Source organism: Melanostigma gelatinosum (assembly GCF_949748355.1).
Source record: "Melanostigma gelatinosum genome assembly, chromosome: 11".
Taxonomy (NCBI): Eukaryota; Metazoa; Chordata; class Actinopteri; order Perciformes; family Zoarcidae; genus Melanostigma; species Melanostigma gelatinosum.
Genome location: NC_136644.1, coordinates 10,199,589 through 10,222,664, shown reverse-complemented (window position 1 = coordinate 10,222,664; position 23,076 = coordinate 10,199,589). Strand labels below are relative to the sequence as shown.

Below are 23,076 nucleotides of genomic sequence, written 5' to 3'. Positions count from 1 at the left end.
CCCCAGATCCAGTTGCTTCTGTCAATCTGCATGCATCTCTCTATTGAACTCCCGTCTTCTTTTGTCCCCCAGTTCCACTTGGGTGGAGAGTCAAGAGGACTCTACCTAGTCTTCCTGCATCCATACCAGATCATCTACTGCTTCGACAGCACAAAACGAGCAGCAGACCCTGCTGTTTGGACTGGGGGGGGGGGAATCGAAGCCAAAGGCTGAGTGGTTGTGAAGGTATATGGGTGTGTGTGTGTGCATTCATGTGTGGCACTGGAAAGGAATGAAGCCCCTCTAAGGCTCGACATGTCAGCTCTGGGCCCATGTCGTCTTTGATCAGACTGAAGTTGGTTCAAGCCTTTCCTGACGCTGCCGACAGATTCCTGAGGATTCCAAGAGGAAGCCTGCTTCCCATCGCACTGGCCGTCGTGGGATCACAGAGAGAGAAAATGGTACGGACAGGTGGGACGGAGCCTGAGACACGACAGCTGTTTGACATGCACGCAGACACGAACTGTACTGTAGTATGACAAACGCCCAATCCAGGCAGTGATATTCCATGCAGGATGTGGACAGAGAAAGAAAATAAAAAAATAAAAACACTCATGCCAAACCATGGGCTCCGCTTCCCAGACTTCACTGTCTCCTTGGTAACCAGCACAGAGCGAGTGTGAAGGAGAGTTGTGAAGGGACGTGATTGGATGATGCTGCACAGCTCTGGACCACTGGTGTAAATGTTGGGAGTCAGGTAAAGAAAAAGGAAGAGGATCTTTCTCTTGTCAGAGTGAGGCGAGCTCATTATGACGTAATGTTTACTCTCCTACTGTAGAGCTCCTGCACATCACACATAGAGATGCGTTTCCTTCGTTCCAGTTCCAGAAACATGGAAGAAGCAGAGCCAGAGGAACAAATGACAACAGTGCCAGGGTTGGACTAACAGCTCCTTCTTCACACCATGCACATGTGCTAAGAATAGAGCCTCCATATAAGGAACTGTGAGAGTCAGTTGGCATAAACTTTGGGGGGGGTGGAGCATACAGTTAATGTGCCGTGGATTGATGCCTCACTTCCTGTTGGCGGCCATGTGACTGGGAGGGTTTACCCCGGGCTTCACAGTAGTGGAACAGAACAGATTGGAAATAAACGCTCTGGAACAACCCATGACTGGCACAGCGGGGCAGCCATGTGATCTTCACCATTTCCATGGTGACGTGGTGATCGCGAGGAAGGCCACACATGCTTCTTCTCTCTTCTGGTCTGCTTCGATCTTGTCTCCAGGATGTCCACACGTTCCCCCTCATCTCTGACGCCCTTTTTCCTCTTCAGGAACACAAGCTCAGGAAGGAACATTTAGCCCAAATCTTTGACACATGAGTGCACCTTTTTACTTCCTGCCTCAGCTGAAGTCCTGAGGACTACAGGAGCTAATGGAGCATGTGAATCAAGTCTCCACAAGCATTAGCACACAGCAGCATTCAGTTTCAGACAGACAGATGTCTAAGATGGGCTTGAGGAGTGTGTGTGTGGGGGGGCTTTCTTTCCAGCCACAATCACTCACAGTTGTGCCTCTGAATATAAAGTGGCATGCTGGCACCAGATCTAAACACATCACTGTCCACATCGGCACGTTATATTTGGATGGAACATGATACCCTGCATGCTTCTACGCAGTGAATGTGTGTGTGGGGGAGGTGCGGGGGTGCGGATTTGTCTAAAGAGCTGAGCTCTGTTCCTGGAGACGTCCCCAGTGTGGGCCCGTTATGACCCACGCGGCAGTTCTGCCCTCGGTTTCAGTGAGGCAACAGGTGCAGGCCTGTGTTTCCTCCCATCTGTCCACAGTCGCTGCACCGCCTGCTGTGGCCTCTGGAACAAGGCTCCAGGGATGGGCTCAGTCTGGGAAACCCCCAAATGGAACGAGAACCCATGTCCTCCTGGGGCTGAAAATGTGCTGGTATGTGTAACTCTCTGAGTGATCTGAATCAGACGCTTTAGCGTAGTGATGGAGGATAACGATTGTTTGTTGCAACCCTAAAAACATTCAAACAACCCTTTCATTACAGATTCATCTTTTTTCACTTAATGGTTTAGTCCATACAATGTCAGATAATCACAACTAGCCCAAAGGTTAAGAGCATTTATGTTGCCTCTGCACATCTCTCAACATGGCTGAGCCGGCGGCTAGAAGCTAACGATGCTAACAGTGTTTATCTGAGGGGGAGCCAGAGGGTGGGCGCTATGTTGCCATGACGACGCTGTCTGTCTGGGCGGCATTATTAGTTGTAACCGCCATATGAGAGCAGATGGACCTCCATCAACCAGAGGGGCACGCTCACATGCGCTCACATGCACTCACATGCACTAAAGGCAATCACATGCACTAAAAGGCAGTAACATGCACTAACAAGCCCACGGCTGGCCGGCTATGTGAACAAAAAGAAGGTAGTGGAGGTGGATGGGTGAAACAAACACAGGACGTTCCACCAGGAGACCACGTTAGCGATGTTTGTGCCGTGTTTGCATACTTCCATACAGTCTACATCGTTATTTTAATCCCAGCAGAGATGTGTTTTCACACCTAAGTGTGTTTTTGTCTGATTTCCTACGTTAACCACGTGTTTACTGTGTGCTGGGCGTAAGAGAGCGTCTGACAAAGCGTTCAGCAGGTGACGAGTCAAAAACACATGAAAGACTTGTGGGCCAATCTGATGGTGTCCACTGTGTTAACACTGCTGAGAGGAGAACCTTTCCAAACCACTGGGACAATTCATTCCTCTCTTTTCAAGTTCAGCAGAGGAGCTGCTGTTTAAGTTCAGACAAGTGGACACTTTACTCTCACACACTCACTCATCAAAGAGCTGGAACAGCTTACGCTGTGAGAAACCCTGAAGACCCAATACGTCCAGCTGGCAAACAAGAGCAGCCATGTGCTTCTCACCTCACATACTGTCACTTCCATGTTCATATTTAGCTCATAATAGAATGGGGCGAGGAACAGGACAGGGCCAACCGGGATTCAATTGAAACGAAGAGCCAATGGTTTGACCCTAACCCTTTGCCCTTCACTCCTTCCTAACCCACCCTGCATATTCAGTAGAAGCACCGGCTCAACGTTCCAGTCGCACTTTCAGCCATTTTACTACAATCTGAGGAAAAGAGCAGTGCCGGCTTCCACTTTGGGTTCAGTAAGTAGGCCAGTCAACATAGAGTTGAGAAGGCGGGGGCAGCGGCGCTCACCTGTTCCAGAGGTTCAGTGCTCACAGAGCAGCGCAAGGACTGGATTTAGCCGCGCTGACGCTCTCAAGAGTTTCCATGCTGACAGCCAGGACAGACCAACCACAGTATTTGGGAATCGGATTGGCAGTGCGCTCCCTGAGAGTGTGTGTGTGTGTGTGTGTGTGTGTGTGTGTGTGTGTGTGTGTGTGTGTGTGTGTGTGTGTGTGTGTGTGTGTGTGTGTGTGTGTGTGTGAGAGAGAGAGTAGGGTGCTCCATGCCCACACTTATAAGGGCGTGGCTATGAAAAGAGAGAAGTGAGGTTTGGAATGTAACCACATGGGCTGAGAGAACTAAAGAAACACTGGAACATCAACAGGGGGGGGGGCAGAGAGAGGAAGAGGGACGAGATGAAAAGAGTGTTTTTGTCCGTGCCAATAAAGTTAATAATAACTGAGAATGAATTCATGAATAATTGACTTTGTGAGCTGATCGCTACTTTTTGCAGTTTGGGGATACCTTCACTCTGAACTGGCAACACATCTCATACTCTAGTCCTGTTTAGTGATGGGATGATGTGGGTTGCTGTTATTGTTGTTGTTGGTCTGCAGCGTTTCTTTATTTGGACTAAAGGAAGTGGCGGTCCTTTACATGACACTGGGCTCGGTTTGATGTCCTCTGAAGCCCCTCTGTCAGCGAGTGTAGAGTGTAATCCCACTGAGATGGGGGGGGGGGGGGGGTGATCACCAATGGGATTGTAGGAATGAGATTTGAAAGGTGATGGGGAAGACGTGACGAGTGGGATGTGTTGGGGAGGGGGAGGGAGAGACTGATGGAGGCAGCCATAGACAGACAGGCACCCGGGTTTCACTTTGAAACTCTCTCTCTCTCTCTCTCCCTCTCTCCCTCCCTGACTCGGTGGCGTTGAAAGCAGTGTCCTGCATGTCCCGTCCTGTCTGCTGTTTACCCTCCCACTGTTCATTAACCTGCAGAGAAGGTCGCCACCGATACTGTAGACAAGCAGAGCTCAGTGTGTGGATTGTGCTGATCAGCTCTACACCTGGAGCGAAGTGTGTCTCCACATGTGTGGAATGTTACCCAGACCGGCTGATAAACAGGAAGTATGCTTGATGAACTTTCTGCCTTTTGGACTTTTATTAAGTGGCAACCAGCACATTGTGGCCATCAAGGGGTCAGAGAGCAGCCCTGGATATAAGTCATTAACAGACCATTCTTGATGTATGGAGTGGTCTCACTGACGTCACGATCTCCTTAGTTACGAGGTCGGTCGGCCATGTTGGAGTACATACAGATCCTACATGGCGGCGCGTAAACAAGGAAGTGCGGCGAAAATACCATACTTTGAATCACTGGATAGTGCATCAAAGGTTCGCTACCTGGCCAAATTGAAGGTTATTGGTAACTTGGATCCCTATACGATGAGTGCAGATCGTTTCAGTGCCGATCCTACTTATCTTCCATCGGTAAACTACGCCAACATCTACACGTATCTCGTGAACACCCCCAGTCCTTACACAAAAGACGAGCTGGAGTGCTACAAAGGGCTCGACGCTTATAATCAGTTTGTCAGTGGATGGGTCCGAGACGTTAAAAGCAACGGTCGTCGAGAATTCTCATATCGTCATTGGAAGGGTAAATATATACAGATCTCGTCCGATATTTAGCAATATTCTATGTTTACTCAGCGCAAACAGACACGTGTGTTTGTTTACATTGTACGTGCATGTCATTGTGTGCAGGAATTCACTTTAAACTAACTCCTAACGTCACCCCCCCACACACACACACATATATATATATATATATATATATATTTATATATGATCCGACGTTAAACTCATATCAAGCAATGCTGAGGCTGCATCTCTGTGTTTCGCCTGTTGTACGCGCTCGACACGTCTCTGGTACCGACTGCTGTCACGGGCCGATGAAGCTTCGGTAACCTTCTCATGTAAAAGTTTAATTTATATTTCCTTTATTAAATACTGTTCACAAACGAATTTGCAAATAAAATCACTGACCACTTATAACGTGATCCGCACATACTCGAGTGTACGCCAAATTCCATTCCGTTATATCTCGAGAGATGCGTGACAGCCATTTCTCGCGATGTCGTTTGGATAGCTCCTTCGTGTCATTTCCTTGATGTGTAATGACCGCTGGCAAACGAAAGAATGATTTCTTGTCTCTATCAGCTCTGCTGCCACAACCAAAGACAGCACAAAAGTTTACCACCGATAGGTTATGCGACTCAGCCGTGCATGCCAGTGGCTTTGTGTGTACTCCAACATGGCCGACAGCTAAACTGTGACGTCACACGAGACCACTCCATTATTGTATGCATTAACTCTAACGACACAATGCTAGTAAGAATTGGTACAGTGTGGGATTAAAGGCCCCCTGTGGAGTCTCTGACCACTAGTGCTGCGTGGACAATGTTTTAATGAGTGGGAACCTGCTGTGTTTTGAACCACGACACACATATGTTTCACACCAACATGCTGATAGGCGGTCGGTCGGTAAGCTGCCAGGAAACGTTCAGCAAAGCCCCAACAAAGGCCGAGCAGAAGAAGATGACAGACGTGGATATTTCAATGTTTTACAGACAATGCACTGCACTGCATCATGGACAAAATCATTTTTATATTAATCAACAAGTATCATGATATATATTTATTGTTAATAATGATAATAATAATGCATAATTCAGTTTTAGGACTATTCTGCTGGACAGACCCCTGAAGAGAGCAGAAGCTCTCTACAATTCTTCCATAGTGCAGCTCTTCTTTCCAAATGTTGTCACACTGAACGGATCAAAGTCTGATGACCTTAAAACAAAGAATCAACAGTAGCGAGGGAGTGGCACATGGTGGCTGTTTGTCTCCTGTTTTTGGAGGTAGAGGATTCAACGATGACTCGATCGGAAATATATCTCATGAATGTATCGTCGTTGTGGTGGAAGACTTGTATTATTTAGGACTATGGCATGTTGATGTTTGATATGAACACGTCACCACTGATCCCAGTAGGAATGGATTTGGTCTACAGGTGTGAATATTATTCACTGAGTTCTACGATATAAGAGAGAAAAATGTCAGAGGGACATATAAAGTTGTCCTTCTTTTCCCTTCACGTCTGAGGACAACACATACCTGAGTGAATTCATTCCACACAGTTTCACGTTCCTTCTCACCACATGTCCCTGATCACATGTCCTTCAGCCACTGTGCGAGCTGCTCTGCGCTCGATATCCGGCCGTGCAGAAAACACAAGCCCTGCTCTCTGTGAGCGAGATGCACATGGGACAAGGAAACAAAAAGTGTGCGATTCATCAAAGGGGGAACAAAGCAGCGGAGGCTTAGCTGGAGATGTGATGATGTAAGAGGAAACCTTGAGCTGATTCTGGTGGAGGAGACCGGGCCAGCCGACAGAGAGGAGAGAGGGAGAGACAAGACGGACAACGAGACAGAGACGGATGGAGACGGAGGTATGTCAGCTGCCACACACATCTCCAGATAACAAACGTAACTGTGATCCAATATGGTACTCTGTCATCTGTTCCTCTGTAGCATGCAGGCTTTATGAAGAGCTTCTTCAGTGAGAGGCTGCTTCACTCGTGGTGTGAAGGAGAGAAACCAGAGCTCCTTCCTTCCTGCTGCTGTCACACAACAACCAACATGCTTCAGTGGAAACAATTCACTCATTCAACATCAATGAAACTCTTCAATATCAATATATCCTCTGTGCAATGATGTAGATTTAATAATCTATCATTTATATATGTATCTTTTCAGGATGCTTCTTGTTATTGAGGATGAGAATTTGTTCATTGACAGTTTGCTATAGTTACTGTACATTTTATTTTGTATTCTATTTTTTAAACTTATTTGTTACATGTTTGAAGTAAATAAATAGATAGAAATGAAACATGAGGATTGTCCCTGTCTGTTCATATTCATCAACACGAATCCCATTCACTCAGTGAGGAACCTTCCGAAGCAAAGAGGACTATTCCCCCACAGCCCCTATGAATACAGGCCTGAGCCTCTCACTGAAGAGTGACCACTGATCTGCTACAGCACACTCTCACGGCCTATGTCGGCGATCTTGTTCAGGTGATTGAAAGCTGCCTGTCTCATGAATGTGTTGCCAGGAGAGATCCTGACTGTTCTTGGTGCGGAGGGTTCTCTACTGCATTTGGTTAAATTTGGCAACCTGTGGAAAGGTTCCACTAGGTCCTGTTCCCCAACACGAGGTAAGTAGTGTGGACGCTCAGTGTAAACGTAGTAAAAGGTCAGCAACGCCTGCAATCAGTTGTCCATGTTAAATTAACCTGGTAGTCGATCGGTAATCAATGTTGTTGTTTGTGAGCGTCACGTGATAGGCATGTGACGAATCAGGGAAGGATACGTCATGGCTGCTAAGAACCAATCAAGTAGAGAACGCGGGTGTGGGCGTCATCGTTTCCAATCTCATCCGGTTTCGGCTGTCGACACGAAAACGCAACGCCAGAGTTTTCAAACTTATCCGACCTCGGGAGCGTTTTCAAACGTATATGTTTACGGTGTTCTAAAACTCCGGCGTAGTGTGGACACTCATTGTAAACGTAGCAAAACATGCGTTTTCAAATGGAAACGGAGTAATGTGGACGTACTCTTAGACTGGGCAACGCCAGACGGTAGTGTGCGACATGTTAGATCTCTGTTTCATGGAACATTCGATGATTAATAGTGTGATTCGGTTTGTAACTGTTTTAGCGTTTGTGGGATTATAAATCCTTTTGATTTTGACTCAAACCAGCTGTTCTGTTTTGGAGGTGGTTGAGAAGCACATGGTAGGGGGAAGGGCAGTTTCTCTCTTCGAACAGAAGTTCTGCTGCCCTAACAACTTAGAAAATCTCATCTTTCTCAACAAACATTTTTAAAATATTCCTGTGAAAGTTTGTTTCAAACTATATGTGGTCTTTTGGTGCCGCCTACATTAAAGTAAAGTGTCTTCTGTCCTGTCTGTCTCTCAGATCCCCTGAATGTGTCCCCTCACAGTCACACCGCTGACTTCTTAAGAGCTGAAGAATTGTCCCACAAACGGCTGAACTGTGCTCATTCTTCCTAAACTCTGATCCCTTCGCTGTGGGAAACACTGCATACTTTACACCCCTCTGCTCCCAATCCAGCAAGGACCCGGCCTGGGCCGTCTGCTCAAGTGCCTGATTGTAACTCACCAGAACAGTGTTTGGCGTGTAGGTGTCCTTCCTCTGCCTCTCAGAAGGGGCTAAAAACTCGGTTGTTCTGCTCTTCTCTCTCTGGCACACATACATAAAATAAATCAGTCCTTTATCCTGGACCTGAAACAATGGGTTCCCTCATTCAGTTGAGTTACAGTATGTCTAGAACATCCAGAGAACACCTTAAGGACAAAGAGGCGGAGCTAGTGGCCTGGTTATTCAGCAAATTATCCTCAAGGATGGCATACTGATAATGCCTTGTGGTCTAGACATGTGGCCTACTTAGAGGTTTGAGATTCCCAATTCAGTGACCTTCCCTTCAAGCGCTTTGACCACGGCTTCTGTATCATTTTCTGAGCTGAATATAAGATGCCTTGTGCCGAACGCGTGCTGCTAGCACCCATCAAGCTATATGTAAAGGCATGCAGTGTTCTGCAGAGTATTTAGGTGACGTCTTGATGTGGCAGGTATGTATGACTACAAGCCTCCACTCGTTCCCTGGCTGCAGTCCAGGTCCATCGATTGCTCGATTGACGAAGAGCCAGTAATGAAAAAGATCACACCTGTGCTCCAGCAGAGCAGCTTCAGCCCCAAATCACCGTCAAATAAAGACCTGATGGAAAGACGATGGCAGAGAGAGGCTTGCTGCTATAGAATAAAAGTGCATGTACCAAATATCTCCCCACAGGGCAATTCTGGCTACATGTTGCATTAATGTGTTGATTCATGTCAGCTGGAAATAACAACTAACCAGCACTGCTCCTCCTATTATTTTGCCCGAAACACATTCTCCAGGTCGCTGGCTTCACTCTGGCAGAAACTCGTTGGAACGGGACTGGATCCGTTTTCTTTCCTTTCTGGCAGGAAACAACTGTAATATATCTCAGTGCTATGATAGATGAAAAGTAAAACACCCCAGAGGCTTCATTTTCCCAGGAGATGGCGACACGGTGGAAGACAGAATTACATAATGAAAGCCAGACTTATAGGGAACCGGTCATTATTGGATAAACATCACGGTGTGCTACCAACATTTACTTCACAGTGATAAGTTAAAGCAAAAAGCTTGTCTATTGCCACTTTAATGGTGGGTTCACAACAAAACTCGTTACTCACGGGAGTTTACTCGCTGGATCATTTGTCATTATTTGCGTCATTCGCTCTAGACGGAAGAAATGAACACTATTTCTGCTGAGTACTTGTGGAAGTCCCAGACAACGCCTTCTTGTCTGGTTCATAACATCATCTGGAGGAGCTCAGTGGATTTCATGGCGGTCTATTCACTCCATAATGATGCTGACGACTTGTAAAAAGTCTGAATTGGTGTTTAGTTAGTTCTCTCCACAAGACGACAAGCAAATAACTTTTAAAATACTTGTTTTCTCAATGGAGCTCGGATCAGTCGGGGCTATGCTAACTTTGTAGCAGCTCCATCAACACTCAAAATAACGTCATCTAGGCGTAAATACGGCAGCTTTGTTTTCATTGTTTGTAGATACATTTTCACACACAGTTTCATCCGGTCTCTACTACTACTCTACAGGTATCATAGAGCTCTGGGTCCCCACCTACGGCTACAATATTCTTTCCTCAATAGGTTCTGATTCAACGACGGCAGGACGTCAGTGATGACAGAATCCCAACGCTGATAGGCTTTCACGACACAACATCACACAAATTTCTCGCGCGACTTTGCGTTTACTCCCGTCTTTGCATTGACTTTAGAGAAGTCAAACGCTTTGTGTTTGGTGTGAACACACCATAAGGCTGGTAGGGACAGAGACAAATAGACGCTGAGAGGTCAGTGCTACATCGATCACGTGTGTCTCTGAACAGCATGGAGGTATTATTGTCATTGTCACACAAAGAGTTGGTTTTGGCTACACAACTTAAACAAAGTTTGTCTAAGCAACAGATGAGGCCCAGCGCAGAACCAGGGCCACAGTTTCCAGGAAGACATCCTGATCTGATTTTTACTTGGAAACAGTGCTAAAAAACCCAGAGATATTTGCCAAAGCGTCGGTTAAAGTGTCTCCAACAGTTTCAGAGCGGCCGTCCCCTCGGGTTTAGCTGGGCCGCTGAGAGCAGGAGCGGCTCCAGGTTGCTCTAACAACAATGGGATCAAACAGGACCATCAAAGCCAGGGAGCAGTTCAAAAGGCTGGCAGAGAGACCCTACTTTGGGCCCTCATACCGGCAGAGACGCAGAAAGCTGCTCCTTCAGCGATGCCGGTGGGAGCTTCACACTGCAAATAGAAACATCAAGGAAGCAGGGTAAGATGTGAGTGCTGGAGTGCCGGTGGTGATCTCCTGCAGCAGGCTTTAAAAGGGGCATCTGGTAACTACCATAAGTGTGTCTCAAAGGATTTTCACACTAGAACCAAACCTCTCTGACAACTCACTAAAGAGCCCGACCAGGTTAGCTGACCATTGCACCCGCGCCATCTGACAAAGATAACAAAAATCAATCTCGGCCGCTGCTGACTGGGAGTGATTTTGTTGCCACGCCATGCATGAACTATTAAAGTTCATTAGTTTCCTCCCGGGCACTTTGAGGGAGGAGTACCAGGAGGAAGACACACATCCAGTCCACAGGAACATTCAGGCTTTCCCCTGTTTATTATTCTACCTCTGTCTTTTAGTCCACATTGGGAGTAATCAGTTGCAGGGGGATCTGTTCTCCACCTCACACTGCCCCACTGGTTATCAATGGGAGCTTTCAGAAAGGACCTTTCCTCCACTGATCGGAACATCATTTCCTGCTGGACTTGCACACTGGGGCCATTGAGATGTGCCCCCCTGTAACTCCCTCACTGCGGCCCTTTCATATTTACTAGTGACCCGGAGACCTCTGGTCCAATACACATGAGGTATCAGCTTGCAGTGGGACGAGGGTGCAAGGGGAATGAATGCACACAAACATTCTCTCAGCATGGAGCGGTCCATCTGAGAGATACAAGGCAGGTTTCTCACCGCAACTCCTGCACCGTTCCAAAATAAATAGTCCCGAATGAGAGAACTGGACCCTTTAAACACAGCGTCTGAGCCAAGTCAAGAGAACAGGAAAAGACTGTATTTCAAGAAGCCACCGCCTGCACAACGACCCACTATAAAGCACGGTACATTAAATTGACTTCCATGTGGATTTGTGCTTGTGCTATAAAAAAACAAAGCCTGTCAGCTCCCTGACGTTTTGAGGGTACGGCAGAGATTAGATGAGAGGGAGGAGGAAGTGGGGCAGAGAGAGAGCGAGAGCGAGAGAGAGAGAGAGAGAGAGAGAGAGAGACGTGTTGCATTGCTGCATCTGTACGAGGTATCTCTCCCACTCCCCCACCAATTACTAACACTCACATTAATTCACTGAGGCGATCAGGTGTGGAGAACACGGGGGCTTACACATTAATCTATACATAACAATGCTGCAAGCTCGAAGGGTTGACATGTTCAAAATGCATCCGGCCATCCGGAGCTCGGGATCGCTCTGCAAACGCACCTCACACAGAGCAAGCAGGAGAGCACATGAGAGGTGGAGGATTACCTGTAGGTCAAAGAATTTGCTGTATCTTCTGTAGACGATGTGGGAGGTGTTGTCCGAGTAGGTGACATTGATGAGATATACCTGCCAAGAGAAGAAGAGCGGAGAATAAAGTTCAAACTTTTCTTTTAAATTTCTTTTCATTCCTGACTGGCTTGTTTTGTGCAGCCATCAGTGGGAAAGATACTTAACTGATGATACAAAGCGGCGGATGCTCTCATTGGAGAAGCTGTAGCTGGAGAACGTTCTTGCTAGATAGATGCCAGATGAATGGATTGTAATGGGATAAACGTGGGCTCACACAGCCCGACACCAGCTCCCCCAAACATGAAGGTTCAATGACACACGCTCACAAATGTGATGGACGGTGACGTCACCCCTCCTCTGTCAGCACACTGACCTGTTGGCCTTCACCCTGGGCTGCAGCAATGATCCGTCAAGAGGAGGGAAGCGATGCCGCCATCATTTCTAATCTCACAGACGACCAACGAAGCCTCACCAGAGGAACAGCAATGTTTCTCAGTCATCATCGGTTGATATACATTAAAGGGCTCTCAGGTGGATTAGTTGTTCCATAACATTAAGTTGCAAGCTTGTGAAGGGTTAATTACCTTGAATTAACTGGGTACACCTCCAGAATCTAATCTAAAGCTTGTAGTGTTCTAATACTCTCTCACTCTCATGGATGTGGGGCTGAATATTCCTCGAGACGCTCCTGTCTGATGCTAATTCCTTGCAAGACCACATTGTCAGTGTCTTCCCAAATGAGGTACGCTGCACAACTACAAGAGGCCTGAAATGTTCAAGCTGCTGTGTCTCTGGTGAGGACACACTCAAAGTAGCATCTTTCCATCAGCCTAAACAAAAAGTAGTCATGAGGTGTTCGGATATTTTGCACTTCAAAGCTGTTAAATATCTGGCGTGTACTCAACCTGCAGCTAAAATAACCATTATGAAGGGATTTACAATAAAACGAGATGTTGTCACCCAGCCAAAGCCTTCCAGCTAAGTGGCCCAGACACAGCGCCAATAGAAATCCACTTAGCGTCAAGGCACCGTGAACACAGAAACCATTGGCTTTGCCTCTTGTACAGCATTCAGATTAAATAAAGGCAACGCGTTTCCCTGGTGAGGCATTGCTGCTCCGTCCTCCAGCAGGCTCCACCTCTGACTGATCTTACACTGTCACTCCGACCCCTCTGGACATGCCAAGAGGCTCCCGAGCAGAGCCCCGGTGAACGAGGGGGAGTGAAAGACCCCGATGTCGACGTACGGAGGGCAGCAGCTTGAAACAAAAGAGGTTCCGCTACAACGCCGAGGGGTTAGAAGGCCTTGTTGCTGTTTGGAAGGGGCTCGGCTGCTGCTGGCAAGGAGCCACCCCAGTATGTTCCCTCCCATGGAAAACACAGCACACTCCTGGCATCCAGAAGCTGCGACTGTCACACTACATTCACAAACTTGTTCCTAGCACGGTGGGGTGTCACCACAGCCACTGGCTTTGGCATTCATTGCTATGAAAATGTGCTCCCCAGGGAAACACTGAATTACTCAAATCACGAAAGTAAAAAATGGCTCGCTGCCACAGTCAGCAACGTTTCCCAGTGTCTTTGTGACAGGGACTTGTGAGGATAGGAAACAGCTGTTTTTAGAGCTCATTAGAGCATTTCTTAAAGAGATGAGAGGGCGCTTCAGAGAACTGAAGGGCACAAAGACAGATAACTGGGTGAGGCGTCCTCACGTCATGTGGAGCTTCATTCTAGGCCAGCATTGACCTCACTGGCACAAATAGCCAGCATACCTTTATGCAGTTAGATAGACCTTTAGGGACTTATGTAAATGACTCAGAGGGACATGCCTCAGAGGGACTGGAGCGGCTACCCCACAGCTTGTTCGGGTGTGTGGTCCTAATGGGTTTTTTATTGAAAAAAAGCCATATTGGTTAATATTTAGATTTTATCCACACTAGTGGTGTGGCTCTGTGGATTCAAACATCCATCAGTCAGTCAGGATATTCAGTGATCACATTCATGGTCCCCAGAGGATGAATCATAGGGACTTTGGTGATCCTCTGACTTTTTCCTGTTGAGCCACCATGCAACAATGACATTTGTGTCTTTGAGTGACATGTCTCAACAACTATCGGATGGATTGTCTTTCAATTTGATGCAGAAATCCATGTGCCCAGAGGATGAATCCTAACGATGCTCTGAGTTATTATCTGACGCCACCATCTGTTTAAAGTTATTACTTACCAATGAAGTTGACATCTGTGGTTTTGAGTGAAATGTCTGGATTGATTGCAACATTTGGTGCAGACAGTGATGTTCTCTTCTGGACTGATTGTAATAGCTTTGGTGATCCCTTACCTAACATTTAGCGCCATTATGAGGTCTAACTCTTCCTTTGTTTATGACCAAATACCTGGAGCTCCCAACCGCTCCCTGAATGAAGCGCTAACTAGCCAACATGCTAAACTAAAAATGATTCTAAACATTGTCATTGTGAGCGTGTTAGCATGCTGACATTAGCATTGAGCTCACAGCACTGCTGTGCCGAAATACAGCCTCGCAGAGCTGCTAGCACGGTGGTAAACAATAGTCCAAATATATCTTTGGCAATTCTGTCCTGCAGAATGTCCAAAGATATCCAAACAGAAACGTCTGTGGTCAAACAAATATCAGCTGTATGTCAGCCTGGTCAGGATACAGTCAAGGAGGAACTCACTCCAATTCTACCATGTGACTCAGTGTTCGACCCCCCTCAGGCCTTAAGACCAGAACCCTCAGGGACTGACATCCTCCTGGTAAATGCTTGAGTGTGAGAGACTGTAAGGGCTTGAAATTATGTAAATATGAATGGGACAGTACTGTGCCATGACAACGTAAAAACTGATGATGTATAATTGTGGGTATTTATTAGATACTTTTTACTTCCTGATTTGAACGTCCTCCAGACTCTTTCCTCACAAGATAAGAGGTCATTTAGAATAATTAATTTACCTGCTTTTGTCAAAACAGCTTCAATGACTAAATGAAATGATTGATGAATAAATCTGTGTCATATAATCTCTGATTTCATGTGTTTTAATGTTCCATCTTTAATCCTTAATGTTTCTGAGTAAATGTAATATTCCAGGCTGAATGACATCCGTCCTCTTCGTTTACCATTTTTTACGTCATCTTTCACTGTTAACCCCATGTTTAATTTCACATTGCTATGAATTGTGGGTAATTCCCTTTGGCAAAGTCTGCAGAAAGTGTTTATAAAGGGCTCAAAATGTCTGAGAGAGTCCTCAAACACTTGATGATTTGACAGTGGGACATCCCTAAACCCTCACGGACTTTACGGGAGCGCGCTTCAAAGTCCTTGAGTCTGTGAGTGTGGAGATTGGGTCCCAGTGTACTCGACAAACTCCTCCCATCATGCCTCAAGGCAATCCGTGCTTAGCTGAGGACCACGATGGGAACCAGGCTCAAAGATGTGGACTCAGTGAAAAGATCTAAACCCCAGAAGCAGATAGGTACAGTATGTAATGGCAGCTGCAGTGGAAAACACAACGAACAACCATCCATGGTCTGCCCATGCTGAAAATATCAAGCTTAAACCTAATGCCCCGTCCCCGTCCCCAAAATAGACTCTATTCACTCCTCAACACTCCCAGTGAAGTAGAACAGTCTGGGCTGCTGCCGTTCTCCATGCAGTGACAGATATCGAGCAGTGAAAATCTCCTCATCTAATCTCATGACTTCATTCTGAATACTGACTTCATTGTGCATATCATTGTGCATACTGACTTCATTGTGCATACTGACTTCATTCTGAATACTGGCTTTATTCTGAATACTGACTTTATTCTACATACTGACTTTATTCTACATACTGACTTAATTGTGCATACTGACTTCATTGTGCATACTGACTTCATTCTGAATACTTACTTTATTCTACATACTGACTTCATTGTGCATATTGACTTCATTCTGAATACTGACTTTATTCTACATCCTGACTTTATTCTACATACTGACCTCATTCTACATACTGACTTCATTCTGAATACTGACTTTATTCTACATACTGACTTTATCCTACATACTGACTTCATTCTGAATACTGACTTAATTCTGCATACTGACTTTATTCTGAATTGAATACTGACTTTATTCTACATACTGACTTTATTCTGAATACTGACTTCATTCTACATACTGACTTTATTCTGAATACTGAATTTATTCTACATACTGACTTCATTGTGAATAGTGACTTCATTCTACATACTGACTTTATTCTGAATACTGACTTCATTCTACATACTGACTTTATTCTGAATACTGACTTTATTCTACATACTGACTTCATTGTGAATAGTGACTTTATTCTACATACTGACTTCATTGTGACTAGTGACTTTATTCTGCATACTGACTTCATTGTGAATACTGACTTTATTCTACATACTGACTTTATTCTACATACTGACTAGTCTGAATACTGACTTCATTGTGAATACTGACTTTATTCTACATACTGACTTTATTCTGAATACTGACTTCATTGTGAATACTGACTTTATTCTACATACTGACTTCATTCTGAATACTGACTTTATTCTGCACTGACTTTATTCTGCATCCTGACTTCATTCTTAATACTGACTTTATTCTACATACTGACTTCATTCTGACTTTATTCTACATACTGACTTCATTCTGCATACTGACTTTATTCTACATACTGACTAGTCTGAATACTGACTTCATTGTGAATACTGACTTTATTCTGAATACTGACTTTATTCTGCATACTGACTTTATTCTGAATCCTGACTTTATTCTACATACTGACTTCATTCTGCATACTGACTTCATTCTGAAAACTGACTTTATTCTACATACTGACTTCATTCTGAATACTGACTTTATTCTACATACTGACTTCATTCTGACTACTGACTTTATTCTACATACTGACTTCATTCTGAACACTGACTTTATTCTACATTCTGACTTCATTCTACATACTGACTTCATTCTGCGTACTACATGGTCGCTGCTTCTTCCTCACCTCTCTCATGCAGCCCACATGCTGACTCAGAGCTCCTGTACAGCCAGCCTGTGTGTGAAGTGGCCTTCAATCAAGTAGTGGTTGAACAAAAAGGTAACAGCATTTATTAGCACTATATAAACAATTAATAAATGGTTTAACACACTATGACTTAATTGTACACAGCTATGGACTATAAGTATTGAACATGGTGAAGACACACCTTATATCATTATAATGATTCACTACACTGTCAGTCATTATGTGTCCACTCATGGCTCCACATGAGGAGTTTTATCTGTGGACAAATACATTAATAAACACTTATATCTGCATTGCAAATTTGCAACTATAATGCTGATACATTACAGTTGAGAAATAATCTGCAGATAACTCTATACGATAAGAATATTCCAATCTGATACATTTTTGATATTAACAAGCAGGAAAACAACACCGACAACAGGTCTCCAATTGATCGTCTATGTTCTTCAGAACCACAGAAATCAACATAGAAGCCCAGCAGAATCTTGTGATTGCTGCGGACATTGTTGCACAGCAGCAGGCATGTCTGGACCAACAGGGCATTGCTGCAATTCTAACATGAGGGCAGAGGGTTTTTTTGGGGTGAGGAAGCAACATGAAAGCTCACACGGAGAAGCACGAATCCTCATGATTTCCAACACTCAACAAGCACAGCTCACTTTGAAAACAATGAGGAGGCCGGACCAGAACTCAGTGTAGATGAGCGTGAGTAGGTTTGATCAGATGTACTCGTACTATTACTACTGTCATTCGAGATTTCATCATTCTGCTGCTTTCTTGATCACAGACTATTCGAGTTGTCAGTCATGTGACAAAACTCCATTTCTATCTTCTGGCATGTCAACTTTCTTTTCAAAGGAGTCTAAAAAGTGATTCATAAACAGGAAAAACACAAAGGAGGGAAAACTAAACATGTCAAAGAAGGCTTGGGGGCCTCGAATGTCCCAGATAGCAAGAAAAGACCTGGTTTTTCTGTTATTCCCACGGAGGAAGTGGGACTTGAAAACAAAAGTTGTATTCATGCTCAGAAGCAGAGAGACAAACATGAATTGTTGCGACGGAATAAATTGGACCTCTGATTATTTCATCATGTTCTTCTGAAATAGGCTATGAATATTCATACAGCTTCCTTCTCCCCCCCCCCCCCCCTTTGACGAAATAACCATTTCTCTAATAACATAACACCACACAGAGATACGAACAGGGAAAATAACTTACAGTTTCGGAGGAAAGACAGGACCCAGTCTCCCGGTTTTGTGAAGTGAAGAAGGCAAGAGAGCATTGGTGGGGCGGAGATCGTGGAGCTAGCCACTAAATGCAGTGAACCCCGCCTAAAGCACTATATTTAAAGTTAGCTATAAAACAGACACACATCATACTTTCAGACCATGAAAGCGCACATGCTCTGACTTTGAAAAATTCTCTTTGCATGGGAGTTAAGTCTTTCCACACGGAACCACCACCTAAATATACTCACTCGTCTAAGACAGTCACTTCTTCTCGCCACATCAACAAATGACAGCAAATAAATTCTTCAGAGAAGTTTCTCAGCAAAGCCAACGATAATGTCACCAGAGCCAAATCAACTGTGGGACCATTCCGTTCATAAGCTTTAGCAGAGGGTGTCTGAACACCCACTAAAGACAGGGGTCTTCTATCTGCTGCCACAACAGTGCCCACTTTGACATGGACCAATCCGGTGCCTTTGTGGTGGATGGTCAGGGGTGCTGAGGAAAACCTGTCAAATCAGCAGCCACGTCCTGTGCACCTTGATACCATTTTCTTTAAAGAGACCAGGAAGGCCATGTGCTGATGAAGAACCAGGTTTACCGTACAAACACTGCTTCTAAGTGAGCAGGAACCCAGTCCAGTGCACTCTCAAGAGTAGGTCCTTGATATGTGACTTTAAAAAGCAACATGAGGCCACTAACAGACCTCCAACGAGGCCCAAGCTGTGCCCAGATGACACTACACCAGAGCGGTCCTCCACTGAAGAACGTCTTAATCCACTGTTTGACTTCCTGCACAGATCCTCCACAAAGCTCCTCTTTAAATCTTGTGTTCAGCAGAAATGTGCTCAATAGTTTAGGAAATGAGTCAATCAGCTTGTTTTACACAGTTAGGAAAGCAATATTTAAGTCCAAACACTCAATGTGCACTCAGGAAATGTGGGACAAGTCAGATTCAAGTGTCAATCGGTCAGTGGAGGTCTCAGTCTCAAGTCCTCACAGCAGTTCTGCATTCAAACTGCAAGTCTTCCATGTCTGGTTCCACGCCTCAAGAGAACCAGTAGTGCAACAAAGCTGACTCCTGCCTGTATGACTCTATGGTCACTACTCCTCGTGCTGATGTCATAGTGATGTCATCGGGGTTACACAAACTTCGACCATTTTTTTTCCAAATCCGTCTCCAGTGTAAGAGCAATACTTGGAGTACCCCTTTCAGTTGAAGTATGGGTGTAGATATGATACTATGATTTAACTCCTGCAGTACTTTCTGGTGGAGATATTATAAACCAGGATCACATATTTCTAATACATCATCCTTTTGTGCTTTGGTGGAGAGAGAGAATATCTTATCGCGTTAATCTCTCCTCTTCCGTCTCTCTCTTTCCTTCATTGGTCACACAATAACTCATCCTGTGACGTTATCAAAAAAAATGAAACCAGAGCCGGTGCTCTCCGGCGATGGCCGCACATCCTCCGTCTCTCCGCAGGGCATCGCCATTTCTGCACGATGTAATCACAGGTGGAGCTGTTGAGGAGAGAGTGCTAATCGGAATTAAGCTACTTGCACGCTTTCAGACTTCTGCGGGAGACTAATAAAATGTCCCACAATCACAAACATCTGGTACTGAACCCATGAAAACAACCCCAGGCATGGAACACGGATACACACCCAGTCAGTATCAGGGTCAGAGTTATGGCTCTGCAAACTGAGCATGGAGAGCATGGACCTGACTGACTCCCCCTCTTCTCGCTCCTCTCCCTCACACATTTCCACACAACAGTCGCTAGGCCTCGTAAACCTCTGCACACATCAGCCTCCCAGTTAGAGGTGAGCATCTGAGACCGGGGACCCTTTCGCTCTTTGTTTGATGGGCCAAATACATATTTGAGTGGGGAACAGCTCTCTGAAGACACGTTTTACTGTGCCCAATAACAACAGAGTCCTCCGGTCTCTAGAAAATGAAATGTTACGGCACTGGGACTTGTAGGGGAAACAGGAGCTTAAAGTAAACATGGCCGTGCTCTCTCTGGCACCACCTGCCCCTGCAAACACGTACCGATCGCAGGAGATTGTGTGTGTTTCTGATGCACCCCCCCCCCCCCGAAGAGCACTCCCCCTCCTCTCCCGAGATAAGCATGTCCAGCTGGTTTAACAAACATTACAAACATTCAGCGAGTGCCACAGATTGGGTCTTCTCTTGTTTCCCCTCTCTCCCCCTTTCCCCCTTTTTTCCTTCCCACAGTGACGAGCCTTGGCTCCTGAGACAGGGTAGCCAGGGAAACTAGGCCACGGACTGACCCCCTGAGACTGAGGAGCCCAAAACAGAGCTCAGCTCAGCTCCTGTTACACTTCAACTGTTCTCGGCCTGGATACCACTCCACAAGCCCATGATACAGATGGACTGATTACTGAACCAGTCTGTGGAAGCAGCAGATGTGCATTAAGAGTCCAGGTTGCATTCAATACATATCCCTGTAGATATCCTCAAAGGCAGAGTATTCATTCATTGTCTCTCAGCACTGAAGATACTCACATTAACATGAGAAGCACAATTATTATTGTTTTCAATGTGTGAGTGAGAACATTGACACCATTCTTCATGTGTTACTATATCTCCTACGACTCAGAGCATTAATATCTTTGTATGGATCTAGAGGACTAATGTCTACAAGAGCAGAGAATAAAGTCTCTCTCTCTCTGTGTTATCACAGCTTCTCCTCTCTTTGTTCACATTAGTGCATCTTATGTTAGTGCATGTGAGTGCATGTTATGTTAATGAATGTGAATGCATGTTGGTCCATGTGCGTGCATGTTATGTTAGTGCATGTGATGTTAGAGTATGTTAGTGCATGTGAGTGCTTTTAAGTGCATGGTAGTGCCTTTTAGTGCATGTGATTGCATGTTAGTGCATGTAAGTGCATGTTAACGTTGCTGTTGTTTTCCCTATTAGCGCTGCTAGCGCTGTTAGCTTCTAGCCACCGGCTCAGGAGGCTCCATGTAGAGAGAGAGAGCTGTGTGGAGGCAGCAGAAATGCTCTGAATTGTGTATTGAGCACCTTTAGGTATGGAGCTAGAGGCAGGAAGCCATTAGCTTAGCTTAAGTGTGTATGCTAACTACCATACACTGGAGGCCGGGAGAAGCATCGAGTCAGTTAGACACAAACACGTGGGGAAATAGGTTCACTAATACCACAGTTACCATTTAACACCTAATGTTAGGTCCTCTACCAGGTTGAGTCACCAAACAGGCGGTGTGGACACATTCCACGGGGCCAAAGCCAATCAGACAGCTCTCTGTTCTCATTTGAACACACAGATTTGTTTCAGAATAAAAGACCAAATTTTAACTCAAGTGCCTTGAGGCACTCGTTGACATCGTTACCGAATCGTGAAGCCACGTGGACATCCACTTTAAAGACCGTGGTTATTTCTTACAAGGGCTGTAGAGAAGTTAGTGTGTAATCAAATAAACACAACGTAACTGTCACACAGCAAACCTGGGGGCAGGAGGAAGTGCTCCAGTACGGGAGAACTGGTGGGTTTAACAGCTCCAGGCAAACTGTAATTAAGCTGCCATGTGGAGTCCGCTGCGTGCTCTGTTTTTGATGGGTACTTGAAGGCGACAGAGTACATGCACAATACCCGGAGGGGGGGGGGGGGTGGTGCTCATTCCTTCCCTGGGGCTCCGTACAGTCAGGTTTCAACAGTTTCAGGTATCACTTTCACTGGGGGGCACCCCCATGTTAAAATGTCAACTGTGTTTAGGTGGTCTCATCCACTGTGCTGTTTGGATCATTCTGTCAGCAGGTACAGCAGGTCTGATGGAGCCCTGCGAATTCCTCCTTCCAAAGGAGAATGAGTGTGCTAATTGTGTCCACATATCGTTGGGCCCGAGGGGTCTGCAGGACTGTAATTGCTTACGAGCAAGTCATTTATTATGACTTGTTTATGAGCTCAAAATAGGACCTGAAGTGGGGCCAAGGAGTGCAGAGCCCCAACACAAGACTCACACTCATAACAAGCGTAGTACTGATGAAGAGGGCCACAGGAGGGAAGGATCAGGAAGGTAATAACAATCACTGAAGCTTGTCAGAAAATGTGGAGAATACCAAGTGACATACATGACAAAATGATTGATGACACGAGCTTTAAAGTAAAAAAAAGTACGTTATCAGATGGAGTTTGAGGCCTGTCAAAGCTCCACACCGGCGACTATAAATGACCCTCGTGGTGAGATACTTTTTTCAACTGCTGCTTCCAAGGTCAAGAACAAACTTCCAATCTACATTTTGAAGTAGACGTGGACAATATTTTAACGTGTACAACTCATGTGATATGATGAAAAAGCTCCAGAACAACGAAATGGAACTCGTGGTGAGATTATTTTTGTCAACTGGTTACCAGATCTATTTCAGGGCTTCATGTGCAGATGTTCTCATGCTCCTCTTGATTTTAGACATTCATGGAAAGACAAACAGAAGCCTGGACATGTGTGAAAGCTGTCCACGTTCACACATGTTGTCAAGCACGGACAGGTAGCGGTGATCATCACTGAACTGATGAAGATGATAGAATTGACCTGGATTGATTGTTATCTGAACCCATGACATGTTCGAATATACAATAATTCTACTAATTCTACTAAATGAAACGTTCCGCTGGGGCTGTGAGGCTGAAACTCTGTGTGGATCTGGCTGTGGAAGTTTTGTTTCCACCTTACAGCCTCATGCATGGTACAGGTTAGATACTTTGCCCATACATAAGTGCCACATACTGAAT

At 45.3% G+C, this 23,076-nt stretch overlaps 1 protein-coding gene across 1 annotated transcript in view; it reads right to left on the bottom strand.

The window, feature by feature from the left end:
* Nucleotides 1-23,076, bottom strand: part of sh3pxd2aa (SH3 and PX domains 2Aa) — a 92,306-nt gene that overhangs the window by 68,758 nt on the left and 472 nt on the right. The window contains exon 2 of the mRNA XM_079278688.1: nucleotides 11,981-12,061. Within this exon, the coding sequence (XP_079134814.1) occupies nucleotides 11,981-12,061 (81 nt within the window). The remainder of the gene's footprint in view (nucleotides 1-11,980; nucleotides 12,062-23,076) is intronic.